The sequence below is a fragment of the Martes martes genome (genome assembly GCF_963455335.1).
Source record: "Martes martes genome assembly, chromosome: 17".
NCBI classification, from domain to species: domain Eukaryota; kingdom Metazoa; phylum Chordata; class Mammalia; order Carnivora; family Mustelidae; genus Martes; species Martes martes.
Genome location: NC_137905.1, coordinates 12,116,452 through 12,135,465, shown reverse-complemented (window position 1 = coordinate 12,135,465; position 19,014 = coordinate 12,116,452). Strand labels below are relative to the sequence as shown.

Here is a 19,014-nt window from a genome sequence, read left to right as displayed (position 1 = left end):
TCTGATGACATGGCCACATCAGCCCAAAGGCCTGAGGCAGGTAGAGGAATGGGCCTGGGCGGGGGATGCATCTGGCCTGGAAGGTCAGATAGTGGCCACAGGGACTCACTGAGGCCTAGTGGAGCCCAGATTCTTCTTTGGCCACAAGAAGACTCAGTGTGGAGGGAATCAAGGTGCCCACGACAGAGGCAGCAAACTTAGCGACCTGAGGAGGCCAGCAGGCTTCCCCAGGGGGCTCCCCTGGGAGCCGGGACAGGGCTGGCACTTACCTGCAGGTGGACGTAGTCATAATCCTCCATCCAGCCCCCCTCACTGTTCTCATACTGCCCATCTGGGGAGTCCTGCGAGGTGAATTTAGGGGGTGAGGGCAGGGGCCGGGACTGGATGCTGCTGGCCTTGTCGATGGGGTTGGGGTGCAGGGGGCCGCCCCCCTCTGGCCCCCCCATGGGGGCCTTGGTCCGTCTGAAGAGCAGCGAGGCGTTGCCGTGCAAGAAGGAGGCCAGCTGCTTGGCGTCCTCGGGCACAGCCCGCGAGCAGGCCACCAGGCGGTCCACGTCTTCGGGAGTGGTCCCCGTGCCTCCGCGGCCCCCCTCGAGGGCCTGCCCGTGGGCCACCAGCGTCTGGTACACGTCCTCCATCTTCTGCAGCTGCCGGCTAAGCTTAGCGTGCAGCGTGCGGTCGGACGTGTGTGCGGCATTGCCTATGGCGCCGCGGGCGAACTCCAGCAGCTCGTGGACGGCGCCCTGCACGGCGGCCACGGCGGCTCGCAGGTCCTGCCCCGGCGGCTCCTGGGGCTCGGGGGCGCAGCGCCAGCCCCCGCCGGTGCCCGCGCTGCCCGCCAGGTCCAGCAGCTGGGCAACGGTGGCGCTCACGGCCTGCTGCAGCCGCGCCAGGGCCTCCACCGCCACCTCCAGTTCCAGCGGCTCGCGGCCCGGCCCGGCAGCCTCGAGGGAGGAGGCCGACTGGCTGCTGCGCGTGCTGCCGGTGCTGGAGGCCGACAGCCGCTTGGCCTCACTCGGGGGCTCTCGCTCCGCGGGTGGTGGCACCGCATACACGCTGTCGTCGGCCACGCTGCCGTCGGCCGCCTCGGCGGGGAGAAGCCGCTCGCGGGGCACGTCGTAGAGGGGGCCAGGGCCGGGCCGCCGCAAACCGGGGGGCACGTCGTAGAGGTCAGGAGCGGGCGGGGGCACGTCGTACACGTCCTCGGCTGGCAGCGAGTCCGGGGGTGGCGCGGCCAGGACCAGCGGGTGGCGGGTCGGGTCGAAGGGCTTGGCCTTGGCGAAGGCGGGGGGCACGTCGTAGGTCTCCTCACGGAGCAGCGGGCCATCGGGCATGTCCTTGCTCACGGACGGAGGGACATCATACACCTGGTGGGCAGAGGATCGGTCAAGGCTGCCTATCCACACGCCCAGCTGGATCCCCCGGGGCAGGACTGGGCCACACATACAGACACAGCACCCGGTGTCCCGGTTCCTACCCACACAGGTTACGGTTAAGAGCCCAACTCCGGAGCCGGCCCTGAGCTCAGAATCCCGGCTCCACCGCTTATGGGCTGTGTGACTTAAGGCTCAACCTCTCTGTGCCTGTCTGCTGAGCTGTCAGAGGGGAGAACCCACTCACAGGTTTGTGACCAGGATTACAGGAGTTTGTTCACTGCGTAACAACAAACACGTGTTGGGGGGACAGCTGTTACACCACCTCACCCCCATCACCCCCGTGTGGTCTCTGCTCTGCGCCAGGAGCCTCTCTGATTTGTGCGTTGTATTTAGAGTGACAACACCCTGGTTCACCCAGGACAGTGATGGTTTGTTCCTGATGCCCCCTCATAATTACTGGCCCCGCTCACTCTCAGAAGGGTCCTGCTTTGAAGAACGGATTCTGTGGTCTCCTTGCTAATATCCCGTGTGATCCTCTCAAGAACCCGTGAAAGGTCCATGAAGGGGGTCTTTGTAGAGATGAGGAAGTGGAGGCTGCAGCACTCAGTCTGCACTTCTGTCACAGACTGAGGGGCAGAGCCGAGGCCTACAGACATGGGTCCCCACCCCCGGCCCACTCTCTGTCGCATCCAACCCTGTATACACACCAGGCCCAGCACCCCCCGACTGCTCACCGCGTGGTGGGTGGACAGCGGCAGGCCTTTCTCCACACTGGGGGGCACATCGTATACATCCAGTGATGGGTCCCGGCCATTAGGACCCTTGACAGCCATGGGTGGCGTGTCGTAGACCTGAGGCAGAAAAGGTGTGATGACACAGGTGCCAGTGCCAGGGCCACCGGAGGGTACGGGAAGAGCAGAACCACCACAGCACCAACCCCAGGACAACCCTGGCCGGGGCAGGGGTAGCCCAGCTCCCTAAGCTGGGCTGGGCCAAGGTGCCCCCAACTCCTAGACCCAGTACCTACCTCTTGGCCATACTGGCTGGGCAGCAGCCCCCGAGCAGGGGGCACGTCGTAGATGTCCTGGGGCCCCGGGGCCAGCAGGTGGCGGGGGATGTCGTACTCGTCCTGCTCCGGCTGGGAGGCCTCAAACACATAGCCCTGGCCCACGCGGGTGGGCACCACCACCTGTGGGCAAGAGCCATCTGTCATCAACCTGTCACCACCAGCCTGGAAACCATCTTCCAGGACCCACCCTCAAGTCCCCAGGGAGAGTCTACGCAACGGGGGTGGTCTCCAAGGGTGGGCTTGGAGGCCAGTGAGAGACAAGGGTATTCTCATCCTCTGTGTTCTTTACCCTTTCTTCGATGTGATACAGCATCTGGAGAGCACACGAACCCCCAGGGTTTGTCCAGAGTCGTCTGGTTCTGGCCAGGAAATGACAGTAGTCTACAGCTGGATGACCTGGGAAGTCCCAGAGGAGGGTCTGCCCTGGACTGAGATGGCCCTGCCTGATGTCACCTCCTAGCTGCCCCCTCCCAACTTGGGGGGACAAACAGAGACGATGCCAGGCTGTGCCCACCCAGAGGTAGCCTGCAGGAGGTCCCAATGGCTGGGGCGTGGTACCTCCAGAAGCTGGCGCCCCTGCCCTCAGCCACTGAGCACATCCTGGGAAGACTCCTGAAGGCAGGCCCACCAAGGACTCCCACTCAGGGCCGTTCTTGGGCCCTGCTGGAAAGCTGGGCATGGGCGTGAGGGAGGGGTCAAGACTAGAGCCAAGAACCCTGCACTCCCCAGCATACCGCACCCAGAGGGCCACCCAGACCACCTCTAACCCAAAAAGGGTAAGACCTAAGTCAGGGGATGCTGGCTCTGAGAAGGGGCCAACACACTCCCCTCTCTGGTACCCTTCCCTGGCCTGGCATCCAGGACAGCAAGCTGCCGAGAGCGCCCCACAACAGCCTCTTCTTTTCCGGCAAGCACCCTGGCCCTGCGGGGGCCGGGGGCCGGAGTGGGGTCTGGGGTCTGGGAGCCACCGCCCAGTGGGAGGGGCTGGCAGGATCTAGCCCAGCACAGGGCAGGGCACGCCTCCCCCACAAGGCTCCCTGCTCAGCACTCTGGGACAGAAAGGCCTTTTGTTCCCTAGTCAAAGGGGATGTCTGGAACAGAGTTGACTCAGGCCCTCCCCACACATCCCTGGGGGCAGCAGGGCTGGCCCTCGGGCTCGGTGCTCCCAGAACCCTGCATCCCGTGCCTGCAGCGGGCCCCACGGCCCTGACAGCCGGCCCCGCACGCCCGTGTCCTGTGGATCTGCAAGCACTGGTTACTCTGGGAGCAGCAGAGCACCCCAGGCCTGGGGTGTGGGGACTGGCACTTTTCTGCGCAGCCCCAGGCTTGGCACGGCCTCCACTGATGCAGCCCGTGCCCTCCTCCCAGGCAGCACGGCAGACAGTTAGCTGCTGGGGTGAGTGCGTGGGGGGGGTATTCCCCGCCCACCACACCCCACCCGCAGCGTGTCTGGGAGTGGAGCTGGCGGCCCTCCCCAGACTCATCTCCCTCCTTGAGCCCCAGACTTGAGTCTCCTCCAGAGCTATTTTTAGCCGCTAGAACCTGCCAACAACGGGACAGGCGGGGCAGGCGGGGGCTGGCGGGACGTGGCAGGTTGGCAGGGCTTCGGGGTGAGACCCGAGGCGTCTCCAGGCCCTGCAGACTCCAGATGCCCCACGAAGAGCCCCCACAGTGCGTCCCGAAGACAGAGACAGTGGGGAGCACAGGTGGAGCGGCTCTGGGGCCGGACCCCGGACCCAGGCCGTCGGCAGCCCGCCATCCACTGCTGCAGCCGCGCCGTGACGGGACGCAGCTGGCCGGGCCGGCGAGTGCTCTCCGCCAGAAGGAAGCAGGAAGGCAGCCCCCGGTGAGGAAAAGCTTGTCAGGGAAACCTACTCTCCGGGGGGCTGCTGAGCCCGCTGATCACAGGCTGCCCCACGCTGCACCTGAGGCCCCATGAGCAGGCCCCCGAGGTCTCCGGGGGCTGGGTGACACAGCCCGAGCCCGGGAGGACACACAGAACTCCCGACCCAAGGCCCGCAAGCTCCCACACAGACACATCTCAACAGAGAACACACAAAGACACACACAGACCCAGGCTGGGCTGGGCGTGTGCAGAGAGCAGGGGTGAGCCCAGAGACCCCACTGGGAAAGGCCACACCCTCTGCCGCCTTCCGCCTGGGCAGGCCGGCCCCCTCCAGGCCGCTCAGCTACTGGTCTCCCCTCTTCTGCAGAATGGACGTCACCCCATGGGACCCAGGGTGGCTGTGGCTCTGGCCCACTCCCCTCTAGAAGCCTTGGCATCTTCCTCTGGAGCACTGCTGGAGTGCTGTGGGACTGAGTAGGTGACAATCTAACCTCTCACCCAGACTGAGGGACGTGCTGGACACGGGTCCCCTTCCAAGCTCCTGGGCTCCCAGGAGATACAGGACTGAGCTCAGCTGTGTCTGCCCAGGCGCCTGACCCAGCACCACAGCTGTCCCCTCAGCACAGCTGCGGCCCCTAACCCAGAGGCACTCCCCCACGAGCGACCTCACAAAACACATCCCTCTCTGGGGGCCCTATCTGCTTCTGCTGTCAGCGTCCTCTGGCTACGCCCCAGCCTGGAGAGCGCTAATGCAGCGGTGTGAGGGTGCCTCTCTCCCCAGCCACACATGCCACTGGGCCCCAGGCTCCTGGCATCTATCTGACACTTCCCCTCCTGGCCAGCGGCATCACTCGCCCCTGGCTTCCTGGGGAGCGGGGCCTCCCACCCCACCCACAGTCCTGGCAGGGTCCCTCCTCACCCAACCTCACCTCTACCCCCGAACTAAGAGCCTCTGTTTCCCAGACTTCTGAGGAGCAGCACAAGGTTTATGAAAGCACAACCCTGAAATGTGGGCAAAGAGGCCTATACCGAGACATTTACTGCCTCAGTGTAATCCAGACCCGTGTAATCAGAAACGTCCTGGAGCCCGCCCCAAGGGGAGGGGCGACACAACAAATCTGGGGTGCCCATTACAATCACCTTAAGGACCCAAGAAAATGCTTCTGACATCTGTGGGACTTACAGTCTCAAAAATGCAAAAGTCTGCGTACGAATCTGTTTAAGACAGATAAAAAATATGCAAAGATAAAATGTGCCCAAATTTCCACTGATCACCTCTTGCCTGGGCAATCTCCTTTCCAGGCTTTTTCTTTTCTTTTTAAGACTTAATTTACTGATTTGAGAGAGCGAGAAACAGAGTACAAGCAGGGGGCAAGGGGAGAGGGAGAAGCAGACTCCGCACTGAGCAGAGAGCCCAAAGCGGGGCTTGATCCCAGGACCCTGGGATCAGGACCTGAGCCAAGGGCAGACACGTAACCAACTAAGCCACCCAGGTGCCCGTCTCCAGACTTTTTCAGAGAGTATATGTTTTCTAAGACAAATGAGCACTGCTTTCAATGATCAGAGCATAAAAGCAGAAGCTCTCGAGGCTGCCTCGACCAGGAAAAACGAGGCTTCGCAGGGGAGGGCAACCCGCCAGGACAGGGCCCTCGGGACATGGTCCCGAGCAGCAATACCACTGGGCCCAGCCAGCTGAGCCCAGATGTCACCTGAGGGCCAGCGCCTCCCCTGGGAGGGACACAGAACCCACAGCCCAATTGTGGGCTCAGGTCCACAGGCCAGCACACGCTCCCGCCGCTGTTTCCTGGCCCACGGGCTTCCTGTGCTTGGAAGGACCAGGGCACCAGGACCGGCCCGTCGGTTTAGGGAGGGAAGTGGGAAGGGGAAAGGGCATGCCCTGCCGGGGTGTGTGTGAAGCGTGGAGTGTGTGTGTGTGAGACTGAGTGTGAGTGTGCAGGGGATGGGCTCTGGCCTGTCCCGAGGCTCTCCAGCTGGGCACTGCTCCCCGGGCCTCCCCACGGGGCAGGTGTTTCCCCGGCAGGGCTCTGCTTCTCTCCCTAAAGCCACCTTGGGAATGGCCTATCTGGGCTCTTCCGGTCCAGCGCGGGGTGCTTCTGCCACTGGCCAGGCTCTTGCCAGGCAGCTGAAGGAGCAAGTAGGGCAGGAAGTGTGAGCTAGTGACCCTGGTGACCAGGGTCCAGGCGCCTCACCTCAGCCAGCCAGCCCGATCCCTGGCCGGGTCTCCCGGTTGCCATGCTGTGCCCCGAGGGCAGGCGCCCCCATTAGCCCTGGACACACCCTGAGGACAGAGCCTCAGGGCCATGGGGGAGCGCCCACCTAGCCACTGTCTCTCCGGGCACAGTGGCTCGAGAGGAGGCATGGCACAAACACGAGGCCCGGTCTGGGCGGCAGGGACCGGATGCTCCGAGTTCAGCAGCTTCTCCCACGGGCCAGCTACCACCCCAGCACCTGGCCTCTCCCGCCAGGGCTTCTGGGGCATGCTGGCTGCTGGGGTCTCCCCTCTGCAGAGGGCTGAGCTGGGCAGCGGGGACTGGGTGGGCTGAGGGCCATCCCTGCTGGCACAGGCTGGGTTTCTCAAGGTCCTCCTGGATCAGCTGGAATGAAGAACAGCCATGGAGGGGGCAGGGAGAGCGGGCGTGGCAACCCAGTCCTCCAAAGCATATGGGACACCTCCTCTGCTTCTGGGCTCCCAGAAATTCCACTCCCCAAATCTTCAAGGGACATGGGCACAGAAAGACACAGGCCAAAGGCAAAAAGAGGCTGCTGCTGTCTCGGCCGAGAGTGGGCTAGGGGCTCCCTCTTCGGTCGGCCTCCTTCTCACGCACAGATGGACTTGGGGTACTATGCACAGGCAGGCCGGTGTGGAGCCAAGGGTGCTGCCCCCAGGGCCCTATCCCCCGGCCCAGCATCCCCTGGCAACAGCCCACACGGTGACCTCTGAGAGGCCCTCCTCCAGCAATCCCGCAGGCAGTGTCCTCCCCACGGCCTGGGCGCCTGTGGAGCCAGGAACGGCCGGAAGATGTGTTCCACGCCCACCCAAAGAGCGGACTCGCACACCCAGAGGACTCATGGGAGCCCCTGGGCACAAGGTGGCCGGCCTCTCCGCTCCGTGTGCCTCCCTCCCCTGCTGGCCGGGATGCCGACACGCTGCCTGGAGCTCACGAGGCAGCCATCTGGGCCGGGAGATGCAAGCCCCGGCAGAGGACAGTGGCGTTAACAATACTAACAATACGGACTGGCGGGGGGTGGGGCTGAGACTCGTGGAGGTGCTTCCCCAGCCCTACGCCGCTCACGTCCAAACGGCGACACGTGAGAAAGCTCAGTCTCTTACTGCATCTACTCCTATGGATTTCTGGCCATGTCTGCCCAACCGCCACACTGAGCTCCTTCCTTCCAGTGCTGTTCCCAGGGACCCCTTGCTCTCCTGGGTGCCCCCCACCCCACTGGGCCCTGTACCCTGCCCTCTGTGGGCTGAATAACATCACTAGAACATGGAGTGGGCAAGTGCCTTCTCCTCAAAACCGCCCACCGTCAGGCAGGGGTCTGGTTGCTCTGGAGCATCAGGCCCCCTGCTGGGCTGACCCCCCCCCCGCCCCCACACTGCTGCTTAGGGTTCATCTGCCCAGTTCTGCCGGCCCACCCCTTCCGGACTTCCAGGCCTTTGAGAGACGCTGCATCCTCTGCTGGGGACACCCTCCCACTGGGGTCTGTCTGTCTGCTGAAGGCCACCTCACGGTCCAAGGCCAGCTGGGCTCTCTTCTCTGGGAGCTGCCCGTCCATCTTCAGTAGCCAGATAACACAGTCCCCAGACACTTACCTCCTGTCCCCGCCTAGACCAAACATGCAGCTGTTGCTGGAGCCCTCAAGACCCCAAGGGTCCGGCCTGGGCCCAGAAACCAAAGCCTGGGGATGGATTGCCCACTCAGCCCAAGACAGCCTTACCTTTGCTGGTGGCTTCGTCCCCTCCCAGCTGCGCGTGTCCATAGATGGGGGCACCTGGTAGATGTCATGCCCTATCCCAGCAGCAGGTGGCACCTGGTAAATGTCCTGGGCGGGGCTGCCAGGCCCTGGGGGCACCTGGTAAAGGTCTGGGGCTGGGCTGGGAAAAGGGTGATGGGGCATTTGCTTTGAGAATGTCGATGTCTGCTTTGCTGGGGGAGACTGGAACTGTGGGCTGGGCCCAGGCGCTTGGTAGAGGCCTTGCTGAGTCTTGCTGGGGGTGGGCACCAGGTAGACGCTATCGGGCTGGGACTGGTATGTGGCAGGAAGCATGGGCGTGTACTGGGCAGCCGGGGTGTGGAGGCCAGGCTGGGGTTGGGCCGCAGTGACAGGTGGGCCAGGTCCGGGTCCTGCTGGCTTCTTGTCATGCATGCCCACCAGGATCTTAAGGCGGTTTCCGGGCACAATGCCTTGGCGCCCATGCAGTGAGCAGAGCCACCAGCCATCCAGGCCCTGTGTGTCCCGCTCCAGCACGGTCATGATGTCGCCCTTGCGGAAGGAGAGCTCATCTGGGGACTCGGCCACGTTGTCATAGAGGGCTTTGGCCAGCACGTTCTGGGGAGAGAGGACACAGGGGTGCATGAGGATGGATGCCGGGGGCTCAGCGGACCGCCCGGCTGCCACCCGAGGCAACTCATCTTGGCACTGAGGAAGGATGGTTTGAGGAGATTCTGGGTCCTCTGCCCCTCCTGCTTCCAGCAGAGACACCCAGCTGATCCCAGCATCTTCAAATAAGCCTGGACACTACCTCAGAATCCTCCGGAATGCAGCTACCCTTTACACTCCAGGGATGGCATTCCGCATACTCTTGGAAACTGCTCCAAAGTCACGCTACAACCCACACCAACGCTGGGGAGGACAGCAATAGTGACAATGATGACCAGCAGGTTCTGGGAAGAAAACAGGATGCACACCCTCCCTGCTCCAACCCCAGGGTCCTGTTGCCCCGCCGGCCAAGAGGAAAACACGGGAGCATGGGGAGGGGACCTGCTGGGACAAAGTGGTCATCATCTGCAGACCATATGACCAACTCCGTAATAATTCCAACAAACCAGAACCAGCAACTGACGAGAGAGAAATACAGAAAAGCGGGCACCACCACCACCACCAGCTACTCGTTACTTAGGAATTAATCAAGCAAAGACAGCAGGAGACCTCAGGCAAAAAGTGTGGACGTTCTGCCAAAAGGCTCAAGGAAAAACCTGAATAAAAGAGAAAACACACCAAGTTCATGGTGGGATGACTAAGCACTATGAAAGGCCAATTTGCCTGAGCTTACTTAATAAGTTACAATTGTAACAAAAATGCCAGTTTTCTTTTTTACTTTTTTTAAAGGAATTTAACCAAAGAAAAAGAATCCTTCTAGAATTAACGGAGAAACAGAGGTCCTTGAATAAGCAGTCAGTTCTGAAAATGAAATGCAACGGAGCACACCCTTTTTGGAGTATGAGGACGTGCCAGGACTTTGGATCAGCGAGCGCGCTGGGGACCAGTGGCCCAGGACAGGGCTGGCAGACAGCCCGGCGGCAGAAGCCCCACAGGCAACCCCTCATGGCAGCACCCCAGGGCAGAGGGCAGGCCAGGGCTGTTTCACGGGTGGTATTAGGAAACTCATTCACCGTAGGAAGAAAAATCAATTCGCACACTCGCCTCAAGTTATAAACAAAGAACAATTAAAGACCCAAGAGTCAAAGATATAACTCTAGCTCTAACAAAAGAAAAAAACTGGGGAGAATATCTTTATGACCTTGAAGTGGGAAAAAATTATGACATACAACTCTAAAAACAAAGACCACAAAAGCATGAAACATAAGGTTAACAACAAGGTCAAACAGATAGATCCAACCTCACCAAAGTGGAATGGTTACCATCGGGGGGAGGCGGGTAACACAAAGCTGATGGGGTAACAGGTCACCAAACGATGAGAGAGGGATGAATCTAGAATCTGCAGCATTCTACGTATCAGCAAGGCAAAGACAAGACAGACACCAATGGAAAACCAACAAGACACAAACAGGGCGTTGTCTGGAGGGGAAAAGACTGGCTAAGAGCACCACCGAGGCTGCGCAGGGTCCCAGCCGGCATGTGACGACACATCTGCCACTCTGCTCTGGGCTCCAGCAGCTGTCCAGGTATCCAGGGAGGGAGGCCAGCCACACCCCCCTGAGTTAGAGTAACAAGCCCCCAACACTTTAGGTATACATTATAAACGTCCATGAAACACTCCACGTATTTCCCAGCAGGACTGCAGACACGTGACACCGGCATGTATGCTTCTGGAAAAGGGACAGGCAACAGGAATCAATGAGGAAGATACAGCAAAACAAGAAAGGGGTCTCATACGGACAGCGGATGGCCGAAGAAAAGCAGTACCCTCCCCTGGCCCTACTTTTTACCCTGTCATTCTCCTGCTAATTCTCCCAGCCGCCCAAGAAGCAGGCACCGCCGCGGGGCTCTCTTAGTCAGCAAACCCTCCTGGAGAGGGACAGGAGCTGCACGTGGCTTGGGCACAGAGAGGCCTCGTTGCTAAGCAGCCTGCGTGTGACCTGGGGAGGGCCTTGGGGGAGATGGGGTAGTGGCAGGAGGACCCCAGCACTGGCGGACACCAAGCCGGCAGGCCCAGAACCCCGCTGGGTCCTGGGTTCTCTGCCCTCAGTCTCTGCCCTGCCGCTCCCCTCCGGCAGGTGCCAGGATCAGGGTGGACCCAGAGATTTCAGAGGGTCCCAAAAGGGGGCAGGAGCGAAGGAGGGACCTGGGTGACAGGAGGCCAAGGGCTGCTTGGGCCTCCCAGGGCGGGGACGAATGGGGATCAGCTGAGCCACTCAGAGTCTCCAGACCCAGAAGAGCCAGGCACTGGGGGCCAGGCTGGGGGTAGAAGTCAACCCAGGCGGGCAGCTCAGAGAGAGCGCAGAAGGCGGGTTCGCTCCGGCACCGTGGCTAGCACCGGGGCAAAGGCCCTCGGAACTGCTGGGTGCTGCAACACTGCCCACATCACGACTAGGATGGTCACAGACGCACGGAAGCATTAACTACACGGTCACAAAATGTCACCTGAACTTAAAAAAAATGGAGAGAGGGTAAGAATAACAGCGTGAATGTTTGGGACAATGGGGGATGCTTTCTCTTCCTGTTTTTCACAATTTCTCAGTTTGTATTTAATGAGCATTTCTTGGCTTGGGCTTTGAAAAAATACACATCCTGAAAAAGAACAGCGGACTACCTCCCCGGCTCCAAGGCAGGATGGGACAGAGGCGGCTGAAGCGGGTCCAGAGGCCACAGCCCCAGGAGGAGCAGGCAGGGGCAAGGGCCCTCCTGCAGCACTTGGGGGCCCATGGGCCCCATCCCCAGGCTGCCTGCAAGAAAAGCAAGTTTCCCAAATATGGTCTGCAGCCTGCCTTGGGGAATCACATCCCGTCAGGGGGCGGGACACCCGGCCCACCCTCCTCCCCCTGTGACCCCAGAACACAGAGCCACCCCACTGGGTCCCCCCCAGCCCCTGCCCTGGTGACCACAGGAAGTGCCAGCAGAGTGAGTCACAGAAAAATTCCCCTCTAGGCCAGTCAGAGGGGGCGGGGTGCAGACGGAAGGGACTGCCCCTCAGAGGCCCCTCACCTCTCAGGAGGGCAGCTCAGGGAAGGCTGGCAGAGGGGTCTCAGCCAGACCCCCCCCCCCAGGCAGCGCCGGCTGCTCAAGAAAGCTGAGAGGCTCCGCAGAGGGCAAGGTCCGGTGGGGAAGAGGGAAGGAGGGGGAGGGTCTGCCCAGGCCCAGGAGAGCTACTGGGGCCTCCTGCACCCAGGGTGGCCAGCCCCCACCCCCTTGGCGTGAGCTCACTGAGCAGTCAAGGCCAACAACGACTGCAACTGTATAGTCTGGGGCGGCTGGAGCCAGGCCGGGAAGCACCTCCAGGGCTGGGCACGTGGCACAGAGTGCCTGGCACCAGGGGCGCCTCCGTCTGCATCAGCGGGTGCCCCCGCCAGGAGCCCCAGAGGCAGTCTCTCTGCAGGCCCCTTGCTCCAGCTGGCCGAGCACCCCAGCTTTGGGCCTCTAAGCCTCCCCAGCTGTTCCTGAGACACGTTCCTCCTTGCTCCTCCTTCCTTCGGAGACGCTCAGCAGCAACTCACACCAGTCCTGGGTCTGGCCTTCCCTCCGCTCCTGGGTGACTCTGAACAAGCCCGTGAGCCTCTGTGAATATCCAGATTCCAGTGCTAAAAGGACAGTCCTGGTTTCACAGGATCGTTCCTTTGTTCCACAAAAGATCTGACCGGCTCCTGCTCTCTGCCAGGTGCTGGGCCAGGCTCTGCAAGACAGTGCAGGCCTAGCTTACGCAGGACCCTGTCTGCATGGGGCTTATATTTCAGTGAAGCAAAGAGCAAACGATTTATTAGGGCGGGGGGAAAACCTGTGGGAGACAGGGCCACTGACCTGGCAGTCAGAGAGGACCTCCCCAAGGAGGTGATATTTCAGATGACTCGTGAAGAATGAAAACCAGGCACCGTGACACCAGCTAGGGAAGAGTGCACAGGCAGAGGATGGACAAGAGCCAAGCACCCCCCCCCAATTAAAAAAATTTAAAAAGTAAAATAAAGAAAAAAAGAACCAAGGCCGTGGGGGAGGAAAAGGCTGGAGGGAGACAGGGTTGTGGCCCTGGAGTGGCAGGTAGGCCGGTACTGGCAAAGGCTCGGGGACAGCGCCTGAGAGCTCAGGAAATGTCATCAAACAGTGGCTGTCCACAGCAGGTAAGGCCAGCCAGGGCAAAGCCTTCAGACAGCACCTGAGCATCTCTACCCCGGACACACCCCCCAGGACCCAGTGTCTCGCACCAGCATGCAAGAAGGGCCAGCCCCCCAGAGCCTGGGCCAATCAGGTGCTTCTCCCCGCCTGGTAAGGAGGCTCAGCCGTGACCTCTAGAGGTGCCATCACGGTCTGGGCGGACGCTGCACAGGGACCACAGAGAGCACTGCCTGACTCACCCCAAGGTTCTGGCCAACCTCATCCCTGCCTCAGAAAACCTTCCACAGAGCCGCACTCCTCCAGGGATGTTACTAGGCCTCTTCTCGGGCACGCTCTCCCTCTCACCCCCAACTCCACGTGATGACCAGAATGTCTTGTTACTGCCTACTTTGTGCCTCTGACCCCGGTGCCCAGGATGGGGGGTGGGGCTGTGTCCTTCAGCATGGACCCCGCAGGCACACGAGCATGGGGCCTGGCCCTCGATGGGCAGGCTTAGCCAGAAGTACCCCTTGCAGAAGCTCGAATCCTAGCCTCTCTGGGAGCCGCCAGGAAGACCCTCTGGGGCTCACTCACCCCAGAAGGACGGGGAGAGAAGAACCCCAGCCTGATGCCAACACTCCCCAGGCAGAGGCTAGCCCGCCAGGCCTGCTCAGAACAACACCCTGGTTGTTGCACACGGGAGCCCACAGGGCCGCCCCACAGACCCTGCCTGGCTCTTAGAATAGCACGCATTGTGTCCTTGGGGCCTGTGGGCACCAGACCCACCGGGCGGGGCAGGCTCTCAGACAAGGAGTCGCTGGGCTTTAGCCACAGGTGGGTGCATGTCTGGAGGACTGCAGCAGCCATCCAACGGCTTTGTGGGACTCTTCCTTGGCTTCGCCAGCTGCCTTGGGGAGCACTGGATACGTTCTCGGTATACCCCCAAGCCCTGACTCTGTCGGAAGGCATGACCTGGTGGTTGGGACTGGTGGTTGAGAAGAAACATGACCGAGAGATTCACAACAATAACAGTAATGACGAGCTCTGCCGGGAGCAAGCTCTTTGCATACTCCAATCATCCCTTTTAGCCTTATGGGACACTGATACTTCCACCTTACAGACAGGGAAACCGAGCAGAACTGTGACCTGACTTGCTAGGGACACAGTCGGGAAGCAGCACAGGCAGGTCTGCGCCCTGTGATAAAGCAGAGCTAGACGGCTCCCGCAGTGACGCTTAGCTTCCTAGAAGCCAGGAGGGGAGATCTGACAGGACTCTTCCTCTCCCCCATCCCTCAGTCCCAATGCAACACCCCAACACACATACACACACACACACACACACACACACACCAGCCCCAAGCACAGAGCTTCACACACAGTAGTCACTCGGGAAACACTAGTTCCCTTCATACCCAGAACCATCTCACACTTGGGCCAAGATTATTTCTGGGGTATTCTGTTTGCTTGTCCCAAGGAGCCCCCATGGATAATGGATACAGGCCCAATGCCCGTGTGTCTGAATGGCAGTCTGCATCCACAATCCACAACCCCTACTCACTGGTGCCCTGGGAATCCCCCTGGAAAGACAGCAGCCAGGGGCCCACTGGCCAGGGTCCTGACCATCCCCTCCTACTCTGAGGACAGTCTCTTCCCTTCCCAGAGGTCCCTGGTGGAACTCCGTCCCAGCCAGCCTGATCATCACTGATTAGCCAGGGTCTGGGCTCAAGTCCTCAGTGTTGACTACCAAGGAGCAAAACCGTGGGCAAGCCTCTATTCCAGAGCCATCCCAAGGGGAGCACAGCTCCTGCCCTACCCACCTCAGGGCAGGGCTGGGATCGTATGCGGGTCCTCGGCCCTCTATCTGACACTCAGCACCTAGAGGGCAGCTCTGCTGAAGGAAGGACTAAGAGCCTGCAGGTGCTGGCCACTGCCAGCGGCTCCCCTCCGCAAACACAAGCTCTGGCTGCAGCAGCTGCAGGACATGCTTCCCTGTCCGGGGCCAGCTCAGCACTGGAGACAGCACCCTGCCCCCACCCCTGCCAGGGCATCCCAGACACTGTCCCCGGGAGGCTGGGCAGAGAAGGAAAAGGGGCATGGGCACAGAGCACCTGCAGTGGTCACACACCGCAGATGGTGACCGAAAGCAAACCGGAGTAAGGGCACCCAGAGGGTAGGGAGGCAACGTCCCGGATCCTGCAGCCCATTCCCACTGCCAGCAGCTTGCGAAGGGTCCTCAACCCCTCTAGAACCCTCCCCACTGCCACCCAGCCCAGGCAAGTGACCCAGGCTGGCAGAACCCTGACCTGCACACTTGACTGCCCATTCATTACTCTCCTTCTCTGTTCCTGGAACCTTGCTGGAAGGACTCAGGATTCTGGAATGGCTGGCTGGCTCACTACTGGCATTTGGTCTCTCGGAGAGACTCGGCATGAGGCAGACCTTCACTTCAGGGACAACACCAGCCCCAGATATGCCATCATGGAGGGGAAGAGGCAGAAGGAACAGCCCCAGCAGGGACAGGAGGGACCTCAGTCCTTCTAAGACCCCAGTTTCTCTACCTTGACATCTAAAGCCCCCTGCAGCTCTGCCACTCCCCAGTCCTGAATGGTAACTTTCAGCAACCCCTCAAGCAGCACCAACCAACTCAGCAGGAATGGAGGGGGACATAATGGTACAAAAGTGGGGTTCTCACTCAAATAAAAGTATCAAATCCCTGATTTCTGGGATGCACAGTAGAGATCAGGGTCTGAGATGGGGCCCTACCGCCCCCCCCACCCCAGGCCAGTACCTCACTCCTCACTTAGAAGTGGAAGGACTCAGGGCAGCAAGACAGGAGAGCCAAGGCCTCTCTCCAGTGCCAGAGGGCCCAGCCCTACCCCCTCCTTGAAGGGCAACTACCCTTCAGCCCCTTATTTAGGGGCCATGAGGGCCCAGAGAAAGAGAAGCTTGCCCAGTATCTTTGCTGGAGAATGATCCCTATCACCCCAGCCCTACACCTTGTGCTCCAAGTGTCCCTCACCCCTCTGGGAAGCCTCCCGGGGAGCACACCTGGCCTCTGCTTCTGGCCGCCCCAACTGGTTGTGGGCTCCTGGGAGCTGGGGAAGGGAGTTTTCCAGGCCCATGAGAAAAGGGTGATGGGAACTCCCAGAACAATGGATGCCAGGAGGGGACCACAAAAGCACAGTCCTGGACCCAGAAGGACCCCACCAAGTTGGCAGCCAGCAGAGCATGGCAGCATCCCAGGGCCCAGAGCACTCCCAATCCAGGGGTGGGGGTGGGAGAGCACACATGAGGCCAGGCATGGGGCTGTACTGGAAGACTAAGCTCTGAATCCAAGCCCATGAGAACAAGTACCTGTTCCTCTCTGTGCCTCAGACTCCCCGTGTGGATGACAACAGGGAGAGCAGCTGTCTCAGGGGCCCTTCCCGCTCAGGAGGCCCTAGCGCGGCTGCCCTTACTTCTCGCCCCTGTCCAGGCCCGAGGAGATGGTCCTTGCAGCCCACAGCCCTCACACCCTGGTTCAGCACAAACTGTAATGGCCAGAGGCTCCAGCTCTCCTCCTGGAACCAAGGCTGACTGTCCCGGCAGAACCTGGCCCTGCCCTGCCTCCACCCAGTTCCCACGGGGCTCCTTCGTGGCCGCGGGCAAGCGGGTAGTGGGTGCCGCTGCCAGGAGGGCATGCCAGCAGCTCCTCCCAGCACCCAGCACACACCTGCTTTTCTAGGCCCTGCCACCCTGGGACCCCACATCATCAGCTCTTGAGCCAGGAAAGGAAATGGGACACAGGAGGATGTGTCTCCCCGCCCCAAGGATGAGGAACATGTCCCAGCCTGGCCAAAATCTGGAGTCATGCAAACGGGGAGAGTGCCTCCCAGCCTAGACCTTCAGGGCAGGGTAGAGAAAAAGAAGCCCCATGTCCCCAGGATTGACAAGTGAGCCACTACCCCCACCCAGTCTGGAACCCAAGGCCCCAAAATCTCCCCAGGCAATAACCCGCCCAGGGACCCCAAGCACCCCAGCCCTCAGCAAGTCTTAGCTTCTCCAACTCCTTCAACAGTGCTCTGAGCTGCGCCTCGTGCAGCAGTGAGGGGCTGGGTGCTCTGGGGGGACCCAGAGTGGCGGCCCAGCTCCTCCCCCAGCGCCACGCTCTGAGACCTCGAACGATGGGACCCAGGGTCACAGTGTGGCCCTGGATGTCGCCGCCAGGAGGCTTCTACTTCAGTATTTGCAACCAGGGTAGGTAAAGGTGGAAAAGCGCCTACCCCCAGGCCGGGGATCCAAGCGCACACAGGCCGGGGGTGAATCATTAACAGACCCAGGATCTGCTCCCCCGCAGCACCAACACCTCGGTCACTGCGCACTTGTTCTCGATCCCTAGCCTGGGGGCGGGGAGGGGCAGCTCCCCACGCCAAAACACACAGATGGACCAAGGATGGACTACCACCCCCGCGTCCTGGAAATCCACGCCTCCTGGAAGTTCACGGTCCAAGGAATCTCTGACCTGTCCCTGTTGCTGAGGAAACTGAGGCTCGGAAACGGGTCTCGAAGGCCCAAGGTCACCCAGCAGGCGGCAGCCGGCAGGGGGAGAGCGGGACTCTGGCCAGCAACTTTCCCGGATCCAGGAACTTTCCTGCCGGCCAGCGGCCCCTGAGTCCCGCCCTTCGCCCCGTGAGCACACAGGCTCTGGGATCCTCCTCAGTCTTCGCCTCCGCGCGCTCCCGCCACGGCGGAAGAGGGGCTCCAGGACCTCGGACCCCTGCCTGGTCGCGGTCCCGCGGAGACTCCAGCGGCCAGCGGTTCCCAGGACCCGCAGGTCCGGCAGGAAATGCCACTCATTTAACTCTTTCTCGCTAGGGACCGCCCCGGTTGCGGGCTGGGCGGCCGCCTGGAAGCCCGTACGTGGACGCCGGCCGGCGCCCGCAGGAGCCCGGACCCCACCCCGCGCTCCCGGACCCCGGCCGCGTCCGCCGCACTCACCAGGTAGTTCATCGTGTCCGGCCGGACTGGGGCCCCGCCTCCCCGCAGGGGCGCACACCAAGCTGCCCGTGCCGCGCTCTCTCTGGGCCCCGAGAAGGCCGTAGCCGCCCGGGTCCCAGCCTGAGTCCGACCGCTTCAGCCACCACGCTGGCTGCCGCCACCACCGCCCAGAGAAGGTCCCAGCTCACTCCGCCCGCCGCCGCCGCCGCCGCCGCCGCCGTCACCGCCGCCGCCGCCGTCACCGTCGCGGCCCGACCGGCCCAGCCCGGCTCCCAGCATGCCCGGCCGCGCGCGCCCATTGGCCACTGTGGCTCCCCATGCAAATGAGCCGCCGGCCGGCCTGGGGGCGCCAGTGCGCGCCACCCAGTGGGACCGCCCCAACCCCCCTCACCGGGCACCGGGCTCCAGGCGCCCGCCTGCTACCAGCCTTCAAGGCTGACACAGGGGATGTCACCTTTTCTCCAAATGCACGTCCCCCGCCCTCCATCAAGGGCAAGAACGCGTCCCTCCTCAGGGACTACCCAAACGCATCCTCTTCTGGGAAGACCTCTGGGATTACCCCCCCCAAACATGTGCCCCTGCAGCCCCCATGCAGCCCTCAAAATGCTCTCAAGTCGACTTCTGCCTTCACCTCCCACCAAACCGTGGGCATTACGCACGTGTCCATAGGGCCGTCCGACTCAGATATGAATCTACTGAGAAGGGGCATACCACAGCTGGCAGAAAACTAATAATGACCACCCCCTCACCAACTCTGGTCAGGTCCACCGTGAAAGCCCCAGGAAATGACGACTCAAGGCAGGGAGGCTGGGAACTCCAACAGGTCCTGTAATCCATGAGGCACAGAGCCACAGTTCCACCAGACATGCCTGAGGGTCCGGGCCTACCCAGGGTCAAAGAGCTCACCACCTCCCACCTTCCCCAGTGAAATGAACCAAGTGACCCTGAATCATCCCCCATGGTCTCGGTTCTGCCCTATGAGTTCTGCTCCCACCCCAATCCCTCAAGTCAGTGCT

At 61.5% G+C, this 19,014-nt stretch overlaps 1 protein-coding gene across 4 annotated transcripts in view; it reads right to left on the bottom strand.

Moving 5' to 3' along the window:
• Nucleotides 1-19,014, bottom strand: part of BCAR1 (BCAR1 scaffold protein, Cas family member) — a 36,124-nt gene that overhangs the window by 5,134 nt on the left and 11,976 nt on the right. The window contains exons 1-5 of one of the 4 annotated variants that reach the window (XM_080828128.1): nucleotides 17,999-18,225; nucleotides 8,255-8,866; nucleotides 2,404-2,565; nucleotides 2,111-2,227; nucleotides 270-1,367 (exon numbers count right to left, since the gene is read on the bottom strand). In XM_080828128.1, the coding sequence (XP_080684254.1) occupies nucleotides 270-1,367; nucleotides 2,111-2,227; nucleotides 2,404-2,565; nucleotides 8,255-8,866; nucleotides 17,999-18,010 (2,001 nt within the window). In that variant the 5' untranslated portion in view covers nucleotides 18,011-18,225. Of the gene's footprint in view, nucleotides 1-269; nucleotides 1,368-2,110; nucleotides 2,228-2,403; nucleotides 2,566-2,734; nucleotides 3,929-8,254; nucleotides 8,867-17,522; nucleotides 17,574-17,998; nucleotides 18,226-19,014 lie in introns of those variants that run through there. The other 3 variants (XM_080828130.1, XM_080828129.1, XM_080828131.1) reach the window with 3 other exon arrangements.